Genomic DNA, 26,329 nt, shown 5'->3' with positions numbered 1-26,329 from the left:
AGTTCCTGTAAACAACAAAAGACTTCATATTTGAAGGTGTCCTAAAACTGTATCAAAAGGATGCCCTTTCAATCTTGTCTAAAGCCAAAATTCTTTATTTTATTACTCTCATTATTATCTCATTATACCTATAATTTAATATTATTATCTATATTTTTTATTATATTACACAGATCATACAAGTCATTGCCTCTCCATTATGCCATCAGGTTTTACCCCTCTCTCTCTCTCTCTATATATATATATATATATCACTATATCTTTCTATATAAACAGTTGATCATAAACCCTAGTGATTAACTGATTATTATTATTATTATTAGTATTATTGTTATCTTTACTAAATTAAAAAACTTTATATACATATATAAAGTTGCAAGTGTGAAGAGATCAATGGCAAGCATATCGAATTCGATATCGATAAAGCACGGGCTTTCACTTTGGTGTCCACAATCTTTGGATACTCGGGTGATTCATTCCAGAAGCTTCCAAAGGAGAAACTTTGTGGTTTCTGCATCATCTTCTTTTGCTAATGAGAACAGAGAGTGAGTCAATTTGCCTATTTTATTCACTTTTTGTTGTTGTTAATTTATTTAGTATATACACACACATATGATTGATTAGTGAATGTGGTTTGGAATGGATAGGTTTGTGATAGTTGGAGGAGGAAATGCAGCAGGATATGCTGCGAGGACTTTTGTCCAACACGGAATGGCTGATGGAAAGCTTTGTATTGTTTCCAAGGAGGTATCATCATCATCATCTACTTCTTTTTCTTATTTATCCGTTCGTTTATTCGTTTTAAATGTAGAGTTATTTTTATATATGTTGATTGGATCACTAAAAGTTAGCAATGTGGGTTCCTTTTTCGTTAATTCAATTAAGTGTCGTAAAACATAACATGGGTTGCAAAATCCATAAATGAATTACAAATGTAGCTTACTGCAAGTTTCTGAAATGTTCTAGGAAACTCATTCGTCTATACAATTATTTGAAGGTAACGTGTATAGTTGTGTTCACATTTGGGATTTTTTCGGCAGTTGTATGTTAAATGACTAGTGTGGGTTCTAGTTTGGTTTTTATGCGTGATTTTGATCGAGTTGCTAACTGAAGGATTATTATTATATTGATTCAGGCATATGCCCCATATGAGCGCCCTGCTCTGACAAAAGGTTATTTATTTCCTAAGGACAAAAAGCCAGCCCGTTTACCGGTAAGTCAATCTGCTCAATCTGATGCCACATTGTCATTGTAGAAATTCATGGTTACCGAAGCATAATAAGCATTTTGATCAAACTATTTACTCTATTCATCATTGAAACAGACTTCCAGAAACTCTACTGGTTAACTAAATTGGCATGGCATATAGTACTGTGGTGATTTATTAGTGCTTTTAAGTTTCATATGATAATTCCAATAGGCAACTACTCCTTTAAAGTGGCATCTTTTTATATTAACATAAATTTGTTATCTATAGCTATTTTTTCACCAGTTGAGACTCTTGTAGGGTTTTCATACTTGTGTGGGCTCAGGAGGTGAGAGGCAGACTCCTGACTGGTACAAGGAGAAAGGGATAGAGGTATTTTCTTCTACTAAATCTCCTAATACGGTTGACAGTAAGCATAGGAAGCTTACTTTATAAAGGTTTAGGTGAAGTGGCTTATAGAATTAAGATTATTGTGACTGAATGAGGAGCAACTGATCATGTAAAAGTATAATGTACTTAAATAGTAAGTTTAATGTAGATGCTTTATGAAGATCCAGTGACAGCAATTGATGCAGAGAAGCAAACATTGACAACAAGTTCAGGAAAGTTACTCAAGTATGGATCCCTCATTATTGCCACCGGGTGCACTGCATCCAGGTAATCCCTCGGAAGACCTTATGCACCCTACATTCCTACAACCCCATAACTCTGTTATAGATGATCATGCAAATGTTATTCGTTGCATGTTGCCATATTCCATTTAGAAGATTTTGTTCCTTTTGTATTCCTGAAAGGTGCTATTGGCTTGTAATCCTCAGTATCCTTACTATTTTCCTGAACCTACCAGTATCCGTAAGAATAAGGAGAAACAAAAATCTGAAGATTTTTCTTTTTCTGCTTTAGATTTCCAGAGAAAATTGGAGGTAACTTAGGTGGTGTTCATTACATACGGGATGTTGCTGATGCTGATTCATTAGTATCATCACTGGTAACTTTTTCTTCTGCTCTAAAGTGGATTTGGTTGTGACAGTTTATCTAGTATCTAACATGATTCTTGGAAAAAACGTCTCAATTAATCCTGATTCAAATAAATTTTTAGGAGAAAGCACAAAAAGTAGTTGTGGTGGGTGGTGGCTATATTGGCATGGAAGTTGCAGCTGCTGCTGTCGGGTGGAACCTTGATACTACTGTAAGAGTTTACTTCTGTATTCTTAACTACCCAAAATGATACTTATCTCCCATATGACACTATCAGTGCTGCAATCAATACGTTAAAAGGCATTTCCCTAAGGTCCTAATTTGCCTGGTTTGGTGTCTGCAATAGGTTATATTTCCTGAAAATCATCTTCTGCCGAGGCTGTTCACTCCTTCATTAGCCCAAACATATGAAAACCTCTACCAAGAGAATGGTGTGAAGTTTCTGAAGGTTCTTTCCACTTTCTCTCCAAATCTACTTTATATACATACACAAATTCATAATTTTTGCTCACAAGATCTTTTGTCCACAGGGTGCCTCCATAAAAAGCTTGGAAGCTGGTCCTGATGGAAAAGTTACCGGTGTTAAACTTGAAAATGGATCTATCATTGAAGCAGATTTGGTAATTTTATGAGCACCTTCTAGTTATTCAAACTTTGATTAAAATTTCGTCACGGGTTTAAGTTGGTTTCACACCGAAAAAGCTCTCTTATCCTTTTGGATTTTTGCAGGTTGTTATTGGCATTGGAGCAAAACCTGCTGTCAGTCCTTTCGATAAAGCCGTTGGCTTAAACAAAGCTGTTGGCGGGATAGAGGTCAGCAAAGTCACCCTTTTCTTGTTGAATAAGGAATAATTATTTGTTTCAAAATCTAAGCATATGATTCATGATAATTACTGCACATTGTGATTGAAAATATCTGTACTTTATATCTCCGAAACTTTCAGGTTGATGGCCTGTTTCGAAGCAATGTACCTGGAATTTTTGCTGTTGGTGATGTAGCAGCATTCCCACTGAAAGTACGCTATGTTTTTACTTGGTAAATCAGTCAATCACTATCCAACATTAGTAGCATGTAGTTTAATATTTACATTTGCTGTGCTATGAGCAGATGTACAATAGGATTTCACGTGTAGAACACGTAGATCACGCTCGTGGTTCTGCTCAGCATTGTGTAAAAGCCTTACTAACTGCAAAAACTTCCAACTATGACTATCTCCCGTATTTCTACTCAAGAGTTTTCGAATATGAAGGAAGTTCAAGGAAAGTATGGTGGCAGTTTTTTGGGGACAATGTGGGAGAGGCGATTCAAGTTGGGAATTTTGATCCAAAAATTGCCACTTTTTGGTTGGATTCGGGCAAATTGAAGGGTGTTCTTCTTGAAAGCGGAACTCCAGAGGAGTTCCAATTGCTTCCTAAACTTGCAAGGAGTCAGCCATCTATTGACAAAGTCAAACTTCAGAGTGCAACTTCAGTTGAGGAAGCTCTTGAGATTGCCAAAGCTTCTTTGTAGGTTAGAACTTACCTTAATGGATATGCATTTTTGAACCAATTATTTGATTGTTGTATGCTTTTAGGAACTACTTATAAGTAGTGAGATGCATAAAATAGTGAGATTGATAATGTTGGTAGTAATATGGGTTACTTGATATTAAAGTACAAATTATCATCCAACTCACTATTATATCCTATTTTGTTATAGAGAATAGTTTTCTATTACACATGTTTTAAACTTCAAAATAGCTGCTCTCTCTTCAAAACATGAAAAAAAAAAAAAAAATCATAAATATGACCGTAACATAGGTGGTTAACGTTTCATACATCTGGATTCAATGTTAGAAAAAAGTTGGGCACTAGCAATTATAGTAGGCATAAGTTCATGCCACTAATGATGTAACGAATTTGATTTTAATTGCCATAGGTCATTCTTCTCATCAGTCATGTTTTATTTGTTTGTTTATCATACAGTCAGCTAAAGACTGCGTGATATACAATTATACATGTAGGGAACAAGGAAGAGCCTCACAAATTTAACTCAAGGACATACAACATATATGCAGAGATGCAATATGCATAGCATCTTCTAGTTCCATTGTCCAAAAGGGTATATGTAAATTTTCTTTTTAGCCTGTGTTCAATGAAGATCAACCACATCTTAGCCACTTTTAGCCTACCTGTTGGTTGATGGGCATCAGATTGTTGGTGGCAAGTTACGGCTGCTGTAAACGAATTTTTGTAGTAAGGGCAATGGAGATAATAAATTAAACCACCTTTCCATGCAATAAAACTATTGAATAACATGACTTTGTAAATATGATGTATTTCTTTTAGTGTGGGTATGTTTGTGTAATTAGTAGGAAAAGTTGACGGAAGTCTTATGATAGAGTTGAGAAAAGCTCATTTTTAATGGTAGAGATAGAGACTGAACAGTTTATTTCTTTAGATGATAATTGTCATATTTTAAAAACCGCAGGAACAAAGTTCGCATTTAACCCCCCTTTTATTATACATATACGTATACAAGCAAATATAATAAAAAGGTAAATAGGTGGGAACCCTCTGGTCCCATGTACTGTTTTGGTATTCAAAGCGCATAGAAAGCAAATAAAAAAGCAAATACAATTATATACATTCAAAAAAAAAAACAACTCATAAACTAGAAGACATACTTATACATACACTTAAACTATATATATATTTTTAAAATAGTATACATATTCGGATTTTTTTAGTTGGTCAACTATGAGTCCCAAAATAACCCGTTAGAGCTGTTTGTTAGAGTTCCAAATGAGTTTTAAAAGTCAGAATTTATTCTATACGTATGTAATTATAAGAATACTTCTGTCTATGTTATTAGAAAATGCAAATAACAAGATTGTCGTTAATCCGGTCAGGTCTTACTATGTAAAGGCAAAAAACCCCTAAAAATAATAAAAGTTAGAATTAATAAGTAAGACCAGGTCTTAAAGAAATGTTTTTTTACGGTTTTTAAGTGGCTATAGCTTTTTGTATATCTTGTTTCGTTAAAATCAAAAAATAGGTAATGATAGCATGAGATTAGGCCCATAAGACTTACTTAAAACTGGTCTGTTTTAGTAGATCAAATCCGAGTCCCGAAGCAGCCTGTTGGAGCTGTTTATTAGAGTTTCAAATGAGTTAAAAAGGTTGGAATCTAGTGTATACGCATGTAATCATAAGAAGACTTATCTTTATGTTATTTAACGGTGTAAATAATTTTGTCATTTTCAAGTCAGATCTTAACGTGTATATACTTAACGCATGTAATCTTAAAGTGTAAAGGCAACCGACCAAAGAAATAAACTTTAGAATTAGTAAGTTGAGAATGGTTTTTTGCGGTTATTAAATGGGTCTAACTTTTTGTATATATTGTTTCGATAAAATTAGGAAATAGGTAATAATAGCATGGGATTAAGCATTTCAAAAGACATATGAGTGGAAATGGGTGTGTTTGTGGGTCAACTTTTTGAGTCCCATAAGAGTTTGACGGAGATATGTATAAGCAAACTTTAGGGGATAATACATATGAAGTTTTACAATATCAGTTTTACACTCTAGACATGGCTCTTGATGGAAGAACTGTATCCAGTTTGATTATCATGATATTTATCCCACAACATAACTCCTCCATATTTTGCAGAACCTTTGATAGCTGGAAGCACTTGGGAAGTAAGGTCACCGACAGGGATATATCCACTTCCGGCAGCTGTAGGTGATGCTGGTAAGCCCAAGAAAATCTTGGTTGCTGGTATCTCAGAAGTCCACTGTTTCCAAGAGTCTTCAAGATTTGTCATACCTCCAGAGTACTGGCAAGGAGCGTTGTTGTAGAACTGCACCCAAACATTATCAAAAAGACCTGTTTTTAGGGCGGTTCCAACATATGCATCCGGAAAAGGGCACTGGGGAGCTGCAGTTAAGTATACTTTCTTGCCTTGACTGCTGTATCCAGAAAGATATCGGGCCAGGTCATCCCAGTGTTGGGTGGTTCCTCCTTCAATATCAAAATCGATTCCATCTAAAATGGCTTCACCAAGTGGACGTGAGGATGATTTGCCACCTAAGAAGTTATTCCATAGGTAAGTGGCAACTTGTTTGGCATCTGCAGCAGAAGCGAGGTAGTAGCTCCCGGCTGCACCTCCAATCGTCAGCATCACCTTTATGCCTTTCGCTTGACATGATTTAATGTCGGTGCTTAGATTGGTACACCCATTGCTGTATGGATCGCAATGACCTGCAAGATTTATCATTGGGGTCTGACCATTTCCAAACGTTGGAAGAAATGCAAGGTTGACATAATCATAGTTCCCAGTTGAGCACGTTTCAGCCAAGGTGCCCTCGCCCCCATTTTGACCCCAGTAGATAGCAATGCCCCCAGCATTGGTACCCACTGCTAGTAAAAGCATCATCGAAGAGAACAATGCTAAGTGGTATGCCATCCTTTAATTAGTTGATTGTGTTTTTTAGTTGAGGTACGTGACTGTAGAAATTAATGATGTGTTCAAGTGTTTAAGAAGTTGGATTTATATACCCGAGGGATTGGCATACTGCATGCTTCCAAAATTGAAGTATACTAAAGATAGCAAGCACCTTGGAGGGCACTCTGTTGAATACTCTTTCATCAGATGCTTAATTTGTTGAAATTATTGGAAAGCCTCTACTCAGGTTTGATATCTCTTTTGAATAATACCTTGGATTGGAGGGAACTTTATTAAATTCATAAATGTGAGAGTTTTAACAGATTTGATCTCCCTTTTTAATAATACATGTTCGCATGCGTTAAGAGAACATAACATAGAACTAGATACACAAGCATTACATACACCTTATATAGAATATATTATATATTATTTGTTTATCCCCCTTATGAATCTTGATACAATGATACGATTGTTGCAGGTATAATCTTACAACTGAAGATTGATGTATATTTTATTCCTACTTCTTCATTAAAAGGACGACTGTGTGAGCTGCAATACTTCTATTTTCTCCAAGGCTGTCTACCTTCTCATGGGTTTTAGCTTTTAGGTTCACAACCGCAGGGTCTGCACCTAGGAGCGATGACAAGTTGGCTCGAATGGCTTCTTTATGAGGGCTTAGTTTTGGTCTTTGAAGAATCAAAGTGGCATCCAAGTTTCCTAACTCATAACCAGCCTCATCCATCAGTCTCACCTGAATTCAAAACAAAGCAAGGTTGAGTTGATAATGCAACTGGTTGGGTGCTTGTAGCAAGTCAATCGGCAAAAATGCTATCATAATACCAGGCAGTATCTAGAGATAAGCGCATTCATATATAAAGAAGATTGAAAAACAATCATACAAATAAAACTTATTAGTGATGGAGGTAGTTACAGGCACTCAATAGTTGTTTATCTCATGCCACAGAATCAAGATTTTAATACAAACATCGACAATGTCTTCTTGTGAAGCTGAAACTTGACAATTTGAGATGTGACGTTCCTTTATTTATGAACTATACTCTTCAGATTGGTAAGAAACAATATGTTTGATTCATGTTAACATTAGTTTCTTTCTCTAAGTTTGCAGAATACTAAGAACTATATGGTAACATAATTTCCATTATCACACATACACAATTACACACAGGACAAACCGGTACCTAAATCCTTAGGCAAGAGCATTTTCTATCAAATGTAACAAAACTATACAAAACAATACTTCTTATTTTAAACAGTCAGTTTATGCATTTAAGATGTGGCAGGCAACTAAAAGGTATCATCACTGATATGGGGATCATTATTGCAGCTTGATAATGTTGAATCCATGGAAAATGAACCAGCAAGAAGAATCGTAACATTTCTATTTAATGAGTTTATGTATCTGATAGTTATTCATTGAAAGATCTTTTTCTTCTATATATAGGTAAATGTAACACAATATCATGATCAAACAACGCAGAATTATTAAGAAAATAGAATCTTACGGCTTCTTTGATGAAAACGGATGATGCCGCTCCTTTCCATTTGGGATCATTGTCCGGAAAGATCTGCCCGATGTCAGGTAGACCCAAAGCACCCAAAATTGCATCAACAACGCAATGTAGCAGCACGTCACCTAAAACACCCAATCAATCAGAATAAGCCTACATTTCATCACACATTCATAAATACGGAGTTCATTAAAGTGATTCTACACACTGAGTTTTAAAGCATTACAACCTGGTTCTAACTTCTAAAAACATCGAACAAACTAACCTAACAAACAATTTATAAAAGATATCCAACTTACCTATGAACTTTTCATTATATTCTATTAGTATCTTTTTCACACTTTCCCCTCACGATCACCAATTCTCACAAACGGACCTTATATACATTGCGTTCAAAAGGTACAGATTATTATTATTATAACTAAGTCCGTAATGCTGTTATATCGGGAAAAACACAATTCGCAGCAATTTTTCATGTCACAATCAACTAAATTATCATCTCAAGATAAGTAACCAAAAAATTACTCGTAATACAGTTAATAGATAATTCAACAAATACAAATATACAATAGCAAACTGAGATGTATAACTTATCAAAATAACTCAATTAACTAGTTAACTAGTACTTAGTTAGGATTATATAAATAACCGACAACAGTTAAAATGATACATACAATCCTAACGAAATGTATAATTCCACATAGTCATGCTATATACATATTATTATAACTAAGTACACTAATAATATATAAATTAACCAAAAAAAATTAGTAATCATTATATATATATATATATATAAGAAATTACCATCGGAATGAGCTTCACAACCTCTCTCATGAGGAATATTAATTCCTCCGATGATGAGAGGATATCCAGGTTCCAATCGATGCAAATCGAATCCGTGACCGACTCTAAACGGTAAAACCTTCGCCGGAGTATTCGCCACCGCCGGTTTCTCAACTTCTACGGCGTTCGCGGCATTCGCAACCACCACCTGCCGTCGTACCGACCGGAGAGAAAGCGGCGAGCGTTTCGTGAAGCACGTGACGAAAGAATTCGACGGAGGTAGAATCGTTTGATGCTTTGAGAATATTCCGGTGTTGACCGGAGATGTGTAACATGTTGATGAAGTGGTAGCCATAGCTAACTGTGTGTTTTGATGTGTGTATTTGTGTGTGTAATTGAGTGTGTTTTTTTAAGCTGTGGAATGATTTATTTGAAGGTGGAATCTGGTGTGTGCTGGTGTAGGTGTGGGATTTCTGTTCCACGTGGATTTTTTTAATGATTTTAATAAATGTTATATGTGTTTTAAAAAATGAAAAAGTCAAAATATGCGATGTTAGTATTTTGAAAGTCATAAGAGTACACTAGCCGTCGGTTAGTGGCTGGTAAGAATGGTCGTTTTCAATATTGTAACACAACTACTCTCATTTTTTTTCATACTTTAGGGTTATTTTGCTCAAAAACGACTAACGGGGGCCAACGTACACCTTGTGCTATTTTTTTTAGAAACAACTAATGTTTTAGTCTTGTTACTCTGTCAACTTGTCAAGACTCGAGACTGCACAACTGCTCGACTACCTTTGAGGCTTTGACCTCAACGGTATTAGTACAGAATGCGGCCTTGTAACATACTACTAAGAGGGTATTTGTTTGGTTAATGGATTTGGTTTTTAAAAATGAAATTCAAACACCACCCTTTTAATCTTTAAAACCTATCATTGTTGGTGGGTTTAGAAAGCCTGTTTTTATTCCATATTTAATACCTATTTTATTTTTTTTTTGGAACGACATTCTATTATACTCATAATATTAAATTACACGTATGCCTGGAAACCAAGACTCTCGAAAAACCCTCAATTAATCCATCCCACAAATGTGTATAATATATGATTATTATTAAATAAAATATTAACGGAAATTACAAAAAACGTTCCTATGTTTTTTTTCTTTTTTGTATAAATCGTCCATCTCGACTTGTCTCAAATTTATCTTTTTGGCTAACGATTTTTAACCGTCAACACATTTCACTGCATAGATAAACACTTGATACTTTCCTTGATGTTTTCTCATATTGGCATCGATTAATGTACCAGAACTAAACACCAAAACCCAGTTAACGTCAAAATAACCCGATCAAACACCAACCATTATCAACTTTGTAGTTTGAAATAAACCCATTAAGTAGTTAAGACAATCGAAAAAGGTGATGGGTGGTGATTAGAGATGATTGCCAGATATTCTGAGCAAAATAATATGAAGGATTTGGTGAATGTGGTCCTGGGCATTTGGTTAACGAGGATTGAAGGATAAAAGTTAGCACCTTAAGAATAAGGACGAGTTTGAGATGATTCAATAACACGTAAAGCTATGGCAAAAATGAAAGACCATTGTAACTTACTCTAAAATTTAAAATGTATTTATTTATTTAATGAATAAAGATTGGAAACGAGAGAGTTGGCGAATTAATTCAAAAGATCCCTAACTTTGACCTACTTTACAAATTTTAAATCCAGATTCAATTTAACTTATAATCTGAATTATGAGTCCCATCTTACCAAGTCATAGCATTTCTTTGTTCCTAATTGAAAATTCGATGTACTTTCATGTAGGGACTTGCGTTCAAGCGCTTGAGATCACTAGTTGTAGGGTTACATCAGTCCTGCTCAAATTATCTTATAACGTCTTTGCACCATTCTGAACCCTTCAACTCACACAAAAAAATTATGATACCATATAAAAAAAACAGTAACTTATAAAATACCCAAATGAAATTCAAAAAGGTCAGACTCAAATCAACCTGATACAATTTGACATGTACAAAGAATTATTGTCCGACACATTACCAACTCATGTAAAACTCAGCCTCAAAACTACCCTGGACATCTCACAGTTCCAAAATCGTTCAAAGGGTATTTTTGTAGTACAATAACATCATACACTACAAATAGCAAAATTGTGCAATCAATAGATAAATCTCTGTTCTTTATAAGCACTACATATGCGGCAACTATAATGAACTACCAGCAGTACCATTAGCAGGTCAACAAGGAAGCGGCTGCTGTTTTTGGCTAACACATGATTTCCCCATTGATTAAACCAGCTTTTGCCAGATCTAGAGAGGCCTAAAAGGTAATGTAACTGAACAACATTGACCAAATGCAGACTTGTGGGCAAGTTTGGTCATTTACATTTAGATGATCAGAGCTTGGTAGATGGGTTCTGGGAAAAGCATTGAGGTTATAACTGGAAACTTCCTAACTCCTGACCGTGCCTTTTAAGTAATACATTCCTTCCACCGGCCCATTCTAGCCTGTATGAAAGATCAAGGTTGTGAAGCAAGACTTTTAATCTGTCTATTTCGCTCAAGTCACTTGAATTATCCTGTCAAATCAACAGCAAATGTATACTGAGATCCATTTCTAAAATTATGCAAATTAAATAAATTTTAAGCGTGTAATAATTTTTACAGAATACCAGAATCATTGATTCCGGTAGACAAGATCCCTCATTTTTGACGGCCAAATTTAGATATTGAACTAGTAGCTCAACACAAATCAACTTATGCGTCACATCATGAGTAAGTATAAATGCAAAATTTTCTTTATGTACTCCCCATTGCTGATAAGGAGCCTAAATGGCCACATGCTCTATATGTTACATTAGAGGTCCCATAATGGACAGATTAGGCAGGTTAGGTAATAGTTTAAAATGCGTAATTTTTTAGTATATGTCAAAACGGGACAGGTTGAGTCGATTTAGGTCGAGCAGCAGACACTGTTCATTATAATGCTACTTAAACTTCTTAGTAGACTAATTTTGAAGGTTCTGTGTATTAAGATACGTTTCACATTACATTTATCCTCTTGAACTCTCCAAGACAATTAGGACCGTTTATTTGTCAGTTGCATCTTATGATTTAATCAGCTCACATTTTAGATAAACATAACCCAATTCGACCCATTTGTAGGCAAAGAGAGTTGAGATTGACAGCTTTAGTTCCACATTAGGATGTAAACCTACAACTTCTAATGCTTTGACTTCCTAGGAGAGTATATTTATATTTATTCATTATAAGGTACAATATTGAACCTTAACAGTCCAAGTGCATGTACTTTTAAAAGATATATGATTCAAGATGAAAAGCATATGGTGGATACACCCTAAGTTACAAGATACCCCTAGTCGATATCAAAAGATTACCTGTGAAAACTGCTTCCCATTACCCATTACACTTGCCATAACACTAGACCTTGTCGAAGTCGGGGAGAACCCCTCCCATGGAGGAACAAAAATTAATTTAGTGCACTGAACAGGTACTAGATTCCGACTAAGCTTCTCCCACCACATGGATCCCAGTGACCACCATCTTATCATCAGACCGTGCTCAGAGAAAGCAATCAAACCCTGCTATTTATTATTAATGTTATACAGCTGAAAAGGCATAATGTTTTGTATAACATGACATATATTATATATAATGCATAGCACATGAATAAAGCATATAACTATCGGTTAGATGGGTAAGGCACAAGAAAGAAAAAATAAAATACAGGGTCGATGTGGTTCATGATCCATATGTTAGATTAGCTGGGGGGTGTGGTTCATGATAAACCATTTGGTTAGGTTATGAGTCAGATCAGAAAAGTACCTCTCCATCAGGTGAAAAACTCAATACTGAAATTGCGGTATTCACGGTCGTTTCAGAAGCTCCTCCAAGCAAAGTTGGAAGTCCTGGAGGTCCACTAGCATCTAAAATCTTTATCTTCATCATACTACATTTGAAAAGGAGAGTTACATAGACGTAATCTATACAGTAAGAATAAAGCCATGAGTTTTCTGTTTAAATGGAATTCTGTGATCACATTTGAAAATTATTTTTATATAATACTCCTTTATTTTTGCAGAACCATCCCAGTAAAATGGTCCCACCATAAATGTGGTAGCAAATTATTGCATTATAAGGAAAGTGGAAGACTATAAACTACCTTTGCATTTCATATACACGAATAATAGCTTTATTAATATTTCCGATTGCATCCCCAACAGCCAATCGAGTAGAGGAGTCATTCAGGGCTACCATGGGGAAAACACGCACAACTTCCTTTAGTGTGGCCAATGAATTTTGTAAACAACTTCTACGCATGGCCAAGTTACCAGGATCCATCGTCTGTAAAATAAAATTGACCACCTGCAACCTGACTAATTGTTATAGATGTTGTAGCTGAAACAAAAATATAGCAAGTGCCGTTGAATTGCACAGAGCCAACTATAAAAAAAACATTGTGAAAAATGATAATCCTGTGATCCGTGGAGTGATGATATGGCATTGAAATAATTACCCAACTTAACAAAATACAACTAACAGAAGCCTTAGGGTAAAAACATGTAATTCTTGATAGCGACTGCGTCGAGTACTCGAGTTGACCAGAAGAAAAATTTGTCCAAAAAAGTAAGTTTATATTGGTGTATCAAATATAATCTATATTGATTTAATAGTAATCTAAACTTTGAATAATATTATTTAGGAGGTTTCATACACAATAGAATACTGTGATTACTGTGGACCTGTTGGACCCATTTGACCTGTTTCGTTTTTAGGTAAATATTCTGACTTAAGCTGTTAGAAATAATAAAATTGCCACCTCCACCTATAGTTATGAAAGAAAGTAGTCACAAACCTTATCGAGATAAGGAGCCAAATTTCTAGGAGAACCACGAGTTACTCTAATGAGGGTCATAAGAGACACAATGTGAACAGGTGAATCAGAAGCAGTAGACCATATTTGTCTTTCTATCACATGTAAAAATGCTGGAACATCAGCCATTGCTAAACTTGGCAAAAGAATTCCAACCAAAGACTCACGAATCTCAACAGCTGTAGCTGAACCATGTTCAATTTGAAGAAATATATCCGAAATTAAACGAGGTATTTCAGGACTAATGCACACACTCCATGTACTCTCCATACCTTCTGCCAGAATCTCAGCTGCTGTAGAACTGTATCTTTCATTCATGGACATAACTAACTTTAATAAAGGATGTACGCACAGCATGGCAAGAGTTGACTTCACAAGACTTGGATACCAAACAACCAAAGCAGCAGCAACAACCATATGAGATGTCATTGCGTCTTGACTTGTTCCCCCTACACAAGATATCCAATCTTGACGTTCAAATGATTCTAACCATGCTACCATTTCAGCATCCTCTTTTCCAGTAATATTTAATGTCACATTTTCTAAGGGATTCTCCCCCGTATTTGTTTCGAATGATGTACTTTCTACAGAAGTCTTTGATTCATCATTAAGGGACTTCTTAATACGTAGCTGACAAGGAATAGCTCGCGCAGCAGCACAGTGGAATAACGAACGAGCAGCCATCCGGACATGTTCACTCCTGTGTTGCCAAAAGCTGATCAAAAGCTGTGTCAAGAAGAAAAAGAATCAGACAAAAAAAAAGGGTAAGTACTATGACTAATATATTAGGAATGCATCATGAATTTCACCAAATGCGGTAGAAAAACGGGAAAGATAGCAAAAGAAACTGCATTATATATAAAAAAATTGTTTTTTCTGTTTATGATTGTTTTTCTTTTCTGTTTATGGTTAGTTAATTGAAAATTCTAATATGAGACCTCCCAAGCAAATATTATATTGGACAAAAAATGTTCAATGAAGACAATGAGCACAGAAAACAACATCTAGGGCTACCCCAGATTCAAGAGCACAAGAAGTTACCTGCAGCAAAGGTGGTCTAATATCAGGATATTTCTCTGCAAACTTTCGTGTGTAAAACGCTGCTAATGCACTGCAAAACATAATGAACTCATGAGTATTATGCAGCTGATATCATATTCTGTGAAGTGTTCACCTGTGAGGTGGGTATTCTACTCATATCTTGCCAAATTGCACAAATTACCTCCTAGGCTTATTGAAAAGGTTACTATCCTAAAAGTTATTTGCAATATATTAAGTTACCTGCTTGCCGTGGAGCATGAATGTGACAAGCTAATCATGTGCTGAGCAAGGGACACCATAGTTAAGGACCTGATTGCACAGAACTCAGCCGACGATCTCCAAAGCTGAAACATTAATGACAATTTATTAAATGTGATTGAAAAACATTCGACTGAAGTAGTATTGAAAAGAAATAAGGTACCTCAAGGGTTGCATTTGGACCAGGAAAACTCAACGTGAGGGAACCCCTGTCCCCAATCAAGCCAGAAGCCACGAAGAAATTCTTAGGTTTCTTAAGCTTCATCTCCAAGACTAACAGTTTATCAAGCTCGTAATCAACATTCCATAAGTGCAAAACTGACAAACTAAACCGAAATAAACACCCTTCTAGTGAATGAGCCCAATCAGTGTACCCTGCAGCATTTGTCGGGCTTTCTTGTGAAGCATCCCCGTCATCTGTCTCCAACAGGTAAGGTTTAGGCTCTTTGACTCCCCGTTCCTTCATAAAACTGCTAATTTGATCCATCCCTTTTCTAGGGGTTTGAACCTCATGCACATCATTATGACTTTCAGAAGATTCAAATCTAAGGGACATCAATAATGTCATATCAAAAGTGAGTGTTGCAATTCCAGGAAAAGGGCAAGAGCATGCAATTGAATGTGTGTTGTGGTTTAAATCTGGAGCATTTGGATGCGATTGTGAAACTTGTGTATCTTCAATTGTTGGCAGAAGTAGAGAGGAAACAGAAGTGTTCCTTTCTATGGAGCTTACATAAAGGTTATTCTTATTACTGCTCGTACAGAAATGGTCAAACATGGACTGAGCAGCAGTACCACGAAGAACACGCTCACGGGCACCCGACTTTATATCCCAAATGTACAATACATCAGATAAATCTGATATTGCTGAATGATTAGGGGAGAAGCATGCCAGATATCCACGTGTACTATCCCATACCACTTTAGAAGGTATGAATGGGTGGCCAGGAAACATTCTCTCAACCCGCAGAGTGTCGAGTGAAGCTAAAGCGACACACGAGTCATCTCCAACAGATAAGAAGCAATCACTCCAAGGAGGATCAGTGTGGGGTGGCGGTAGGATGATTTGGCGCACTGGTTGTACATGATGGTGCATCACTGCAACAAGATTTGAGGAGTTAAGATCCCATATACGTATTGTACAATCCATACTTCCCGAGATTAAAAAAATGTTGGAGTTAAATCCTGTCGATGTACTCACCTTCTGGTGTGCAGCCAAACAAAGTATTGCACCTGTGTGGCCCGAAAGATATTGCTTCCATGCACATGAATCCACCTCTTGAGCTTCCTGAATTTCAGAGAACAAAATAAACCGTAGAACTTCTATTTCTCCACTGTCGTATCCATAAACTATTGCATATGGGGTGGAGTCGTTCTCAGAAATAACCATTGAAGAAGTTACCACAAACTCTCTCCTGAAAAGATCATGTTGTCCTTCACTTGTATCCACAAACCATTCATCAAAATAGCTTCCTTTCCCAACTAAATTGCATTCTTGATGAAACTTATCATCATTATTACTCAATGCCCATATCGTTACCAGAGGTTTCCAATGCACAGGTTCTCCGGTGTGAAGGCAAATTGATTCAATCCGAACAAGATTTTGATTCAATAGAGCAAAAGAAAACGATACCTCAACATTAGGAGGATGTGAAACAGCAGGGACCGCGCATAGAGGCACATATTTGAAAGTTTCTCCTGAATATGTTATGCTATAAATAATTACATAACCTTCGTTGTTCCACACAGCGAAAGTTTCTACAAATATGCCAAATGTTTCATCACCATGTGGCGCCGTTGTATAGTAATCACTCCCAAGAAACAGGCATCCAACAACATTGTAACGACTAAGTTGATCGTCAAAGAGTGAGATCTCTCCAATTATAGCGCTGCTATCCACCAACTTAAATACACAGTGGTTTCTATACAAAATAGCTAAAACTTGCCCAGAAGCAGCAAATGAAATTGGAAGTTCTCCTTCACTTGAATCTTGGAGCAAATCAGACATTTCCAAATGAGAAGAATTCTTCTGCGAATCATCTGAGATATCTTCACTGCGTTCGGTGTCTTTTAGTAGTGATACACATTGTACATTACCAAATGAGTCAGCCATCAGCACTGATTCCTTCTCCATATCGCCAGCAGTTGTCACAATGGACATAAACTTGAAAGGTCCAATAGACAAAGTACCACGAAATACAGTTTGCACTATGGTTAGGGTATACGAATCAATTATTACAACTGTGCATTTTGATGGTTTATTGAGGCGTGGCTCACCATATTCAGTGGAATCAACTGACTGGTGATCTAATAAATTAACAGGATCAATGAAACAACAGGCGACACATACATATCTTTTATTTTCAGGCAATGGCTTAACCATGTATGGACTGCCCACCCAAGCTGGCATTTTTCTTCTGCGGGTGCAATGTCCACTGTCTCTAGACCAAACGGATAATACTCCATCAGTACACGCGCTAATTAGAGAACCACAGTTAACCGAGCTAGAGTTTGGTGCCACGCTACTTGAATCACTTGTTTTCTCGTCTCCTAGAGTCGATGCAGGGAAACAGATACCCATGTCAGAAATTGGTGCAGTATGACCACATAAGATAGCAACTGGTTTAATGTCCTGACAATAAAAATATTCATCAATGTGACTAGCAGATTGCCGTTACTTATAACTTAGAGAACAAAAAGATCCAGGTGACAAAGGTCGTTACAATTGCAAAATTTGCACAGGTATGAACACTAAACAACAGGGACTTACAAAGTATATACCCTATATTACCCAAATAGGCACCCTACGTTTATTGATAAGCTAGAAGATAGCTCAAGCTCTAAGAATGGTGATTAATGGTTTAATTGCAAGACCAGTTTGAAATTACCCACAACTGAGTGCAACATCTCAAGAGTAAAAGGTCATTCTTTAATTGATATCTCCAATCAAGATGAACATTGAAGTATGCTATTTATAATGTGACATGAATTAACCGACTCAATCTGGACCAATCCTATCCTGACATGTGGACAACATCTCAACAACCTGAAGAACTTTGACGCCCTCCAATGACTTGACAATTGACTTAATAAAAGCGCTGGCTAATCCTGACTCCATTCCAAATGCTCCATATCATATTTTTTTATCAAAACAAATTAGTTGAAACCATGATATAAAATTGATCCTTAGACAACCCTATCATCAATCCCTTGATTAGGTAAAACCTAAACGGGCGCCTTTCTTCATTCAGCATTTTTCAGCTGAAACATATTAGCTTTGTTAATCTGTGGCCACAATAATCATTGGCGCAAGAATCTTGTGCTTCTATCTTCACCAGCATACTTTAGGATTGCCTTGAAACAAGGTACCATTCAAGGTACACCACCATCCTAAAAACTGACCACTTGAAAACTTCCACATAAACAAGTTGGCGACCGATATTACCATCTTAAGACCAGTCACACTCATGACCCAAGTATAGGTTGTCGTCCAAAAAGTAAAAGAAAACAATATTTTATTGAATAATAGTCCTCCAACTTCACAACCTCTCTGGGTGTGTTTGGCAAAGTGGAGTTCTTATTGAAAACCTCCTAAAAAACTAAACCCTTTTTGGGTATAGTAAATTAAAAAAGCCCCAGGTTTTAGCTCCATCTATAGCCCCTAGCCAAACATACCCATTGTAATTACTATAAATTGTCTAGCATAATTGACTAGATCGTATGGAACAAACGATTAATTGTTATAATGCACCTTCTATCTCAAGATACTTTCCAGAATCTACATCCAGCATCATATCAGTTAAGTTATCTTCAAATTCAAACCATAAGTATTCTATTCATTAACAGGCTCCTCGATTCTTGGCTTGACAAGCAAACTCAAGATACATACCAAAAACGCTCATCTCCCTTATCCGAAACCAACTACGCCACCCACCACTAAGATAGCCTTGCATTATAAAACACACTTCACTTTTTTTTATTCTCCAAGATTGAAGCTTTAAAGTGATCATCACTAGGCAGTTACATTAATTTTGTTACTTTATAAATTTCTAACACACACACGCTTAATTACAACAATAATATTAAATAAATAAAAAAACATAATTTCAAAGTTCTGATCAAGTAAACCTAATTAATAAAAAATATATGTAAAATTAAAAATTGTGAAGAAATGCACTAACATGATCGGAAGATAAATTCCACCAGAAAATGGTGCCATCGGAACCGCCGGTATAAAGAGTGGGCGGCCGGTCAAGTACGGCGGTGGCGGTAACTTTATGAACCGGCGGTGATTCAGACCATATGCAAGCTACAGATTGACACTTCATCTGCTGGTCAATCAATCACAACATCTGCCACTGAAAATATCATATAAAATAAAAATTACATATATACACATATACATACAGATTCCGAAACAAAGAAGTTGTAGATTGTGTATTTAATTTAATTTAATGTTTTTTGTTACGAGTATTATTTTCTGAGTTTTACATGGAAATAAAGTGAAAGATCAATATTTTAGTACTAGTACCTGCGAGTTTTGATTTTTTAAAAATGAAAAGTTATATGTTGGTTTTGATTTCATACGAAAAAACGAGACATAAAACCGAATCAAATCATAATATATTTTATTTACTTTATTTGATATTTATATATCATTTGTTTACTTATTTTTAGACTATGTCATATTATTTCGTTTTATTTGGTATAAACTTTTATATGTGTCTGGCCCTTTTTGTCAAATATTTCTTTATTAATGAAATTACCGCAGTTTAAAAAATAAGTTATATTTGGTTGCATTAATGAAAAGTGGTTGTTTGTTGATGAATGAAAAAAAAGTTGTGTTTCAGTTATATTTATTGTCACTCTTACATGAATACTAATAGTGAATGCTAATAGTTTAGTTATATCTTCCCCCGATATATGAATGTGGATTTTACTAAGGTTCTCTATGATTATTAACTTATTCACATACCATATATACTTTTTGCTCTCTTATAGCTACCACCTTATCATCCTCTTACAAAAACGAAACAAAACCTTGACTCTTGAATTAAAATCAAACTTTGAATCTTGTCCCTTGATTTTGATCTAAAGGTTAGGATTGACTTAACTTGACCTCTCAAGTTATTTCCAATTTGAAGGAATCTATATCTTTTTTAGTATGTTTTTTTTATTTTTCTTTTCTTTTTATTATATTTACTTATAATAAAACTCATTTCTCTATTATGTTAATTACAAGATTGTTGATCAAGTCCAACTTCCGGCGAAAAAATAAGATTGATATTACATGTAGCCAAACACACTTGCACTTATGTATGTTTTCGTCCACGCATTACATCAAACACATTCTATGCATTTTCAGGTTCATATTAAATTCCACCACACAATTTCAAAAACTCCCCAAATCAAATTCATAAATATTAAAACATTAAAAAATTGTTCTAACAAAATTAATGTAAACCACCATTCAAAGATATTAAACCACTATTGTAAAACCCAGTTAAGATGGGGCTTTGAATATGCAAAGAATAATGGGTTCAAATAAGCGATACAAGTAATATTTATTCTAACAAGAGGGTTATTTCCATTCAATCTGTGTTTTCATTCGCAACCATCACTGCTAGAAGCCGGCAACAGTGTCTTGCCGGAGAAAACACCCTTGATCTCTGGTCATCAACATCCGCCCAACCTATGTGAGAGTCGTGGTGGTTGTATTTATGGATTTAAACACCAATTTCTAAATCTAGGTTAATTATATTTAAATAAGATCCTATTTAAATATTGATTAGTAGATCCAGATGGTATAGGGTGTAAGGAGGTGGTGTAGGGTGACATCCGGCGACTGAAGTGGATCTGACGTCCGGCGAGTGTATGTATCAATGTAGATGTAGATGGTGGGAGTGACTGATATGTGATATCTGTATATACATATTAGTTAGATATATGGGAATATATATATATATATATATTAAATCCACTTAAAGCAATGTAAAGTATTGTAGTAATGTTTAAAGGAAAATGCTAAATGAAGCTCTTTCACTTAATGTGCATAAAACGGTTGTACGTTTCCATATCAAAAGCCCACCCCCTGATTTTTATGATAAGTGTACACCTATTTAATGCACCTTAAAGAAAATCCTTAGGGCCTCGTTTAGCAAAACCCATGTTTTAATTAATCTATGTAAGTAATGACTAGGCATACCACATGTAACACCCGTTGTTTTAAGAACCTGGATTTCAAAAACTTTGCCAAACGGCGTTTAAAAAGTAGCGGAAAATGATCACTTTAAAACTGCTCCATCCGTAACCGGATGGTACCTTTATAAAATGGTGTTACTAACGTGCATCATCAAAACAATATAAATGAAATCCAAGTTATGGCATCAACATAAATGTCATCATTAATACATGTTCATAAATCATGAACGAAAGTAGCCAAGACATAAGGCTAAAAGGGGAAGTCTAAGCATTCAACAAACTATGCTAGTCTTCTTTATTGCATCTACCCATCTCACCGAGCTAATCCTTTCCTAGCTCAAACCTGCTTACCCTGAATGACACAACATTTTCATAAAAGCAAGTGTTAGCTAATAAAATTAGCTAAGTAAGATACACACATTTTGATAAAACGTTCTTCATTTTACTTTCATAAAACTTCGTCATATTTTACTTATCAAAACATGATCATATTACACTTCATTCACAATTATCATAGATCAACCCATACTTTCCTTTTCCCACATTGCATCACATTTCATTTCATATCAACATATACATCATATTATCATATACCCACATATTAATGAGTATCTTATATCATATCAACATAGACTTACCACTTAAACGTAACTTCATATCATATCTTGGCATATCAAGCATAAACTTGTCACACATATTCATATTAGCACATATTCTCACGTCACATGGTGGTCTCACAACGTAAAGCACATATACTTCTTCCACACATATCTTATTATCATCTTAATCCGCTTAATCGACTTCATCTTACGTCTTACATATCACACATAACCATATCGCACATATATGCATAGCACATGTAGGACATATACTCCTAATTGTGCCTATGCATCGTTCTTATCACACGTCTCAACACATCTTATTAAATCTCACATCACCTTGTAATCCCACGTCTTAAATTACATGTACATTTTTCTCACATATTCATATATCTATCTTAATCGACTTATTCTCACATTTTACATCTTTACATATTACGCACTAGCTTTACAATTAGCACAATTTCCCACGTCTTACGCACTAGCATTACAACTAGCACGATTTCCCACGTCTTACGCACTAGCATTACATCTAGCACGATTTCCCACGTCTTACGCACTAGCATTACATCTAGCACGATTTTCCACGCCTTACGCACTAGCATTACAATTAGTACGGTTTCTCACGCCTTACGCACTAGCATTACAACTAGTACGGGTTAAGCTTAACACTTCCCACGTCAATCTCACGTATTTAGCTATAGCATTTCCCACGTATTTATATCTTTCTTACTTTTTACGCACTAACACTAAGGCTAGAACGGTTTCCCACATCTCACATTTTACTTTAACATTAGGTACAATCGTTACCTAATTAGTCCCACGTCTACTTTGCATTTAATCCCACTAACGTGCATAACTAATAACAATTCCCACGTGTATCCAGTGAACTAAACATATCATACTTAAGTCCCATATACAAGCCATCACATATCAACATTAAGGCATCTCAACGACATTATCAACAACACATATCTTAAACATATCATAACAACGTAATTATAAGCATCATACTTCATATGCACATATTTACTTCTACTTTAAACATCATCACATCAACATAAATCATTTCAACATGCATAAATTCCCACATAACCTCCCGCATAACCCGGAAAACCCCACACACATAAGATAATCCGATTAAGAGGTTACTTATAGAAAACCACATTTTGTTGTGCCTCCAGCGTGAGAAAAGTCATGTATCTTACCTCGTAGAAGCGTACAACAAATGATAACGTAAGTTACCGAGCTTTGCAAGTATCCCCGACTACCTATAATCATTAGGCGACATAATGAGCTAACAAGTACCCACTTACTTATGGTCATGACTCAAGTCTAAAAACCTATAAACATGACTCATGACAAAGCTTGATGCATCGGAGGTTCATTTAATACTTAAGGGCTTATATAACTCGACGGAACTCAACATTCACTCACTAAATTAACCTTTCTGGAAACTTGACATCATCATCATCTTTTAAAAGCATTACCATTAGAAAGTAGACTCTCTCACGATTCTGTGGATAGCTTATTTGTCAAAAACGGAGTTACGGTTCAAAAGTTATGGCCATTTGAAAATTCTGTCGCAGCTATATGTTACTGTTTTCTTGTTGCGCAACAGCTTAGTAGCTGCGCCGCAGCTAGCCCCGAATCTGCACAAACCTCATTGTTTAACCTCCAAAACTTAACCAAACACACCCCAAACGACCCCAAACCTTATGAACGACTTTTGCACCTCAATATTCACCATTTTAAGACCATAATGATGCAATGAAATCATTGATTAATCCTTTCTTGATTTGCATCACAATAACAAACGTTTTAGGTTACCGAATCGATCAAAACACACGTTTTTGACATCAATTGATCTTCCAATAACCTAGACCAGTTATGGATCTGATTATATGATTGATAGGACATAAAATCAATGTTATTATACCTTGGATACCTGGAGATTACAAAGAGGATGCAAAAACTTGATCAAAACACTCTCGAATCAACCAAATAACGATGAAATCGAACAATATAATGCTATGGAACCAAGGGGACAACTAGGGCTTCAAAGGAAGAGTATAATCTCTGTATTACGAGTCTAATGATAGGTTACAAGACCCTTAACCCGTTTTTGAGTTTAACCCTAAGTCAAAACTAGTCCCTAAGCTTCCAAACGATTCATTTTTAGCTCAAAACACTTATGGAGAATACTTACAACCCATTAAACACTTCAAGCACATCAAAAGGCATATAAAACATATCTTAAACAATTTAACACATCAATCATTAAGGCACTAAAGATTTACACGCATAACACATTAGACACATATAGTCATTAAATTATTTAAAGGCATAACAGACACGTATTGTTGACTTAACGACTCAAGTCAACCGTTTAATAAAAAGTTCGGGATGTTACACCACATAACCTTTTATTTAAGTGGGTAACCTGCTACCTATTGAGCAGGTCATTCGTTTACTTAGACTAGAATAACGAGTTCATTACCTTGCATAGACATCTGAATAGATCATTACATAACATAAACAATCAAGGATAGTTCATTACATCTCCAGACACTAATCCCTATTTTATATTTATATATCATTTGTTTACTTATTTTTAGACTATGTCATACTATTTCGTTTATTTGGTATAAACTTTTATATGTGTCTGGCCCTTTTTGTCAAATATTTCTTTATTAATGAAATTGCCGCAGTTCAAAAAATAAGTTATATTTGGTTGCATTAATGAAAAGTGGTTGTTTGTTGATGAATGAAAAAAATATTGTGTTTCAGTTATATTTATTGTTACTCTTACATGAATACTAATAGTGAATGCTAATAGTTTAGTAATATCTTCCTCCGATATATGGATGTGGATTTTACTAAGGTTCTCTATGATTACTAACTTATTCACATACCATATATACTTTTCGCTCTCTTGTAGCTACCACCTTATCATCCTCTTACAAAAACGAAACAAAAACTTGACTCTTGAATTAAAATCAAACTTTGAATCTTGTCCCTTGATTTTGATCTAAAGGTTAGGATTGACTTAACTTGACCTCTCAAGTTATTTCCAACTTGAAGGAATCCATATCCTTTTTAGTATGTTTTTTTTTTATTTTTCTTTTCTTTTTATTATATTTACTTATAATAAAACTCATTTCTCTATTATGTTAATTACAAGATTGTTGATCAAGTTCAACTTTCACAACACGCTATCAACACGAATTGTTTCTTATAGTTTTTGACCCTTGGATCCCGATTTCATTCATTAAACCAATCTCATGATATATAAAAGATTATGTGCGTATATACATAAAATGACGAAGAACATAAATCTGGTTAAGATGAGTAGTATAAAAGGTGCATCGAAGAAAAAAAAATCAATGGAACGATCACGTTTCCAAAAAGGTCAATTTTTTTTATGAAGTTCGAACATTTTATAAGCTCTCATTTTTCTGTTCGCAACCAACAAGATCAACCAAATAAAGCATGTCCCACTATATAATACATATGCATATGGGAAAATGGAATATAAGGTTGACCGGCACCTAAGATTAGGTGTGAAACCCCTCACATATTAATATTTTATTATTTATTGTTTAATGAATAAATGCATGAGCCCCATGATTTTTATGGATTAAAAACCAATATGTAAGTGTTCCACACCTAAGCTTAGATACCCGACAACCTTATATATTCTCATCCCCTATACACATACACACACACACATATATATATATAGATGAGAATATAAGGCTGTCAGATATCTAAGCTTAGGTGTGGAACATTCACATATTGTTTTTTTAATCCATAAAAATCATGGGGGCCCATGCATTTATTCATTAAACAAGAAATAATAAAATATTAGTATGTGAGGGTTCCACACTTAAGCTTAGGTGTCGGACAGCCTTATATTCCCTTTTCCCATATATATATATATATATATATATATATATATAGGTCAATCAAATGAGAACACCTTTAAAATAATAACAATAACATGATAACACTCTTAAAATGATAACATGATAACACTAAAAGACTTCATTTTAATGCATCAAACATCTATAAACTAACATAATGTATAATTAATTATCATTATTTAATATAATTAATTATCATTATTTAAGTGTTTAACAAACATTGATCTGTCAAAATCGAAAAAATTATATTTTTGTGTATTATCTTAGATGCATATTCATCAAAATAGATCTAAATGAAAACGTGATTTATTTTATTTAGGTGATCAATCTGAAAAGGTGATAGGCTTGTGATAACAAATGCTATATGAATTCGGTGATCAATAAAATGAATGAGGTACGTGTCCTCTTTGTGAAAGAATTTTTTTTTTCTCTTTTTGGTAACTGGTAATGTCCTCCCA

The 26,329-nt window shown here is 35.1% G+C and overlaps 4 protein-coding genes across 7 annotated transcripts; 1 reads left to right on the top strand and 3 right to left on the bottom strand.

Moving 5' to 3' along the window:
- The first annotated feature begins 3 nt into the window (after nt 1–3).
- Nucleotides 4–4,496, top strand: LOC122599636 (monodehydroascorbate reductase, chloroplastic/mitochondrial). Of its 3 annotated transcripts, none has more exons than XM_043772174.1 (14): nt 4–209; nt 374–545; nt 648–747; nt 1,136–1,213; nt 1,508–1,579; nt 1,746–1,864; nt 2,111–2,195; nt 2,307–2,396; nt 2,532–2,633; nt 2,716–2,805; nt 2,915–2,998; nt 3,130–3,201; nt 3,294–3,695; nt 4,189–4,496. In XM_043772174.1, the coding sequence occupies exons 1-13, from the start codon at nt 200–202 to the stop codon at nt 3,693–3,695; spliced, it is 1,476 nt and encodes a 491-aa protein (XP_043628109.1). In that variant the 5' UTR covers nt 4–199; the 3' UTR covers nt 4,189–4,496. The 3 variants fall into 3 exon arrangements, with proteins under 3 accessions (XP_043628109.1, XP_043628108.1, XP_043628110.1); XM_043772173.1 differs by having other exon boundaries at nt 8–209; nt 4,151–4,496; XM_043772175.1 differs by lacking the exon at nt 4–209 and having other exon boundaries at nt 242–545; nt 4,151–4,496.
- A 1,258-nt stretch (nt 4,497–5,754) lies between these two features.
- On the bottom strand, nt 5,755–6,641 carry LOC122600776 (hevamine-A-like). Its single transcript, XM_043773535.1, has one exon. The coding sequence runs from the start codon at nt 6,634–6,636 to the stop codon at nt 5,755–5,757; it is 882 nt and encodes a 293-aa protein (XP_043629470.1). The 5' UTR covers nt 6,637–6,641.
- A 371-nt stretch (nt 6,642–7,012) lies between these two features.
- On the bottom strand, nt 7,013–9,347 carry LOC122600777 (2-C-methyl-D-erythritol 2,4-cyclodiphosphate synthase, chloroplastic). The gene is made up of 3 exons (XM_043773536.1): nt 8,955–9,347; nt 8,142–8,272; nt 7,013–7,369 (listed from the first exon to the last, which is right to left on the bottom strand). Exons 1-3 carry the CDS (start codon nt 9,286–9,288, stop codon nt 7,136–7,138), a joined length of 699 nt encoding a protein of 232 aa, XP_043629471.1. The 5' UTR covers nt 9,289–9,347; the 3' UTR covers nt 7,013–7,135.
- A 1,569-nt stretch (nt 9,348–10,916) lies between these two features.
- Nucleotides 10,917–19,610, bottom strand: LOC122600775. Of its 2 annotated transcripts, XM_043773533.1 has the most exons (9): nt 19,327–19,610; nt 15,309–17,777; nt 15,128–15,231; nt 14,888–14,957; nt 13,829–14,572; nt 13,136–13,338; nt 12,799–12,922; nt 12,351–12,554; nt 10,917–11,531 (listed from the first exon to the last, which is right to left on the bottom strand). In XM_043773533.1, exons 1-9 carry the CDS (start codon nt 19,471–19,473, stop codon nt 11,388–11,390), a joined length of 4,209 nt encoding a protein of 1,402 aa, XP_043629468.1. In that variant the 5' UTR covers nt 19,474–19,610; the 3' UTR covers nt 10,917–11,387. The 2 variants fall into 2 exon arrangements, with proteins under 2 accessions (XP_043629468.1, XP_043629469.1); XM_043773534.1 differs by lacking the exons at nt 10,917–11,531; nt 12,351–12,554; nt 12,799–12,922 and having other exon boundaries at nt 13,202–13,345.
- Between the last annotated feature and the right edge of the window lie 6,719 nt (nt 19,611–26,329).

This window comes from Erigeron canadensis, chromosome 5, assembly GCF_010389155.1.
Source record: "Erigeron canadensis isolate Cc75 chromosome 5, C_canadensis_v1, whole genome shotgun sequence".
Classification (NCBI taxonomy): domain Eukaryota; kingdom Viridiplantae; phylum Streptophyta; class Magnoliopsida; order Asterales; family Asteraceae; genus Erigeron; species Erigeron canadensis.
This window is presented reverse-complemented; position numbering and strand designations above follow the sequence as displayed.

What these genes read in the sequence shown, in the direction of transcription:
- LOC122599636 (XM_043772174.1), top strand. An exon ending in AAAAGCCAGCCCGTTTACCG is followed by an intron (nt 1,214 to 1,507) that starts GTAAGTCAATCT and finishes AGACTCTTGTAG; the next exon opens with GGTTTTCATACTTGTGTGGG. An exon ending in TAGCAGCATTCCCACTGAAA is followed by an intron (nt 3,202 to 3,293) that starts GTACGCTATGTT and finishes TGCTATGAGCAG; the next exon opens with ATGTACAATAGGATTTCACG.
- LOC122600776 (XM_043773535.1), bottom strand. Translation starts at nt 6,636, where the DNA reads ATGGCATACCACTTAGCATTGTTCTCTTCGATGATGCTTTTACTAGCA.
- LOC122600777 (XM_043773536.1), bottom strand. Translation starts at nt 9,288, where the DNA reads ATGGCTACCACTTCATCAACATGTTACACATCTCCGGTCAACACCGGA. An exon ending in TTGTGAAGCTCATTCCGATG is followed by an intron (nt 8,273 to 8,954) that starts GTAATTTCTTAT and finishes TGGGTGTTTTAG; the next exon opens with GTGACGTGCTGCTACATTGC. An exon ending in CCGTTTTCATCAAAGAAGCC is followed by an intron (nt 7,370 to 8,141) that starts GTAAGATTCTAT and finishes TTTTGAATTCAG; the next exon opens with GTGAGACTGATGGATGAGGC.
- LOC122600775 (XM_043773533.1), bottom strand. Translation starts at nt 19,473, where the DNA reads ATGAAGTGTCAATCTGTAGCTTGCATATGGTCTGAATCACCGCCGGTT. An exon ending in GGAATTTATCTTCCGATCAT is followed by an intron (nt 17,778 to 19,326) that starts GTTAGTGCATTT and finishes TTTTATTGTCAG; the next exon opens with GACATTAAACCAGTTGCTAT. An exon ending in GTCCAAATGCAACCCTTGAG is followed by an intron (nt 15,232 to 15,308) that starts GTACCTTATTTC and finishes TTAATGTTTCAG; the next exon opens with CTTTGGAGATCGTCGGCTGA.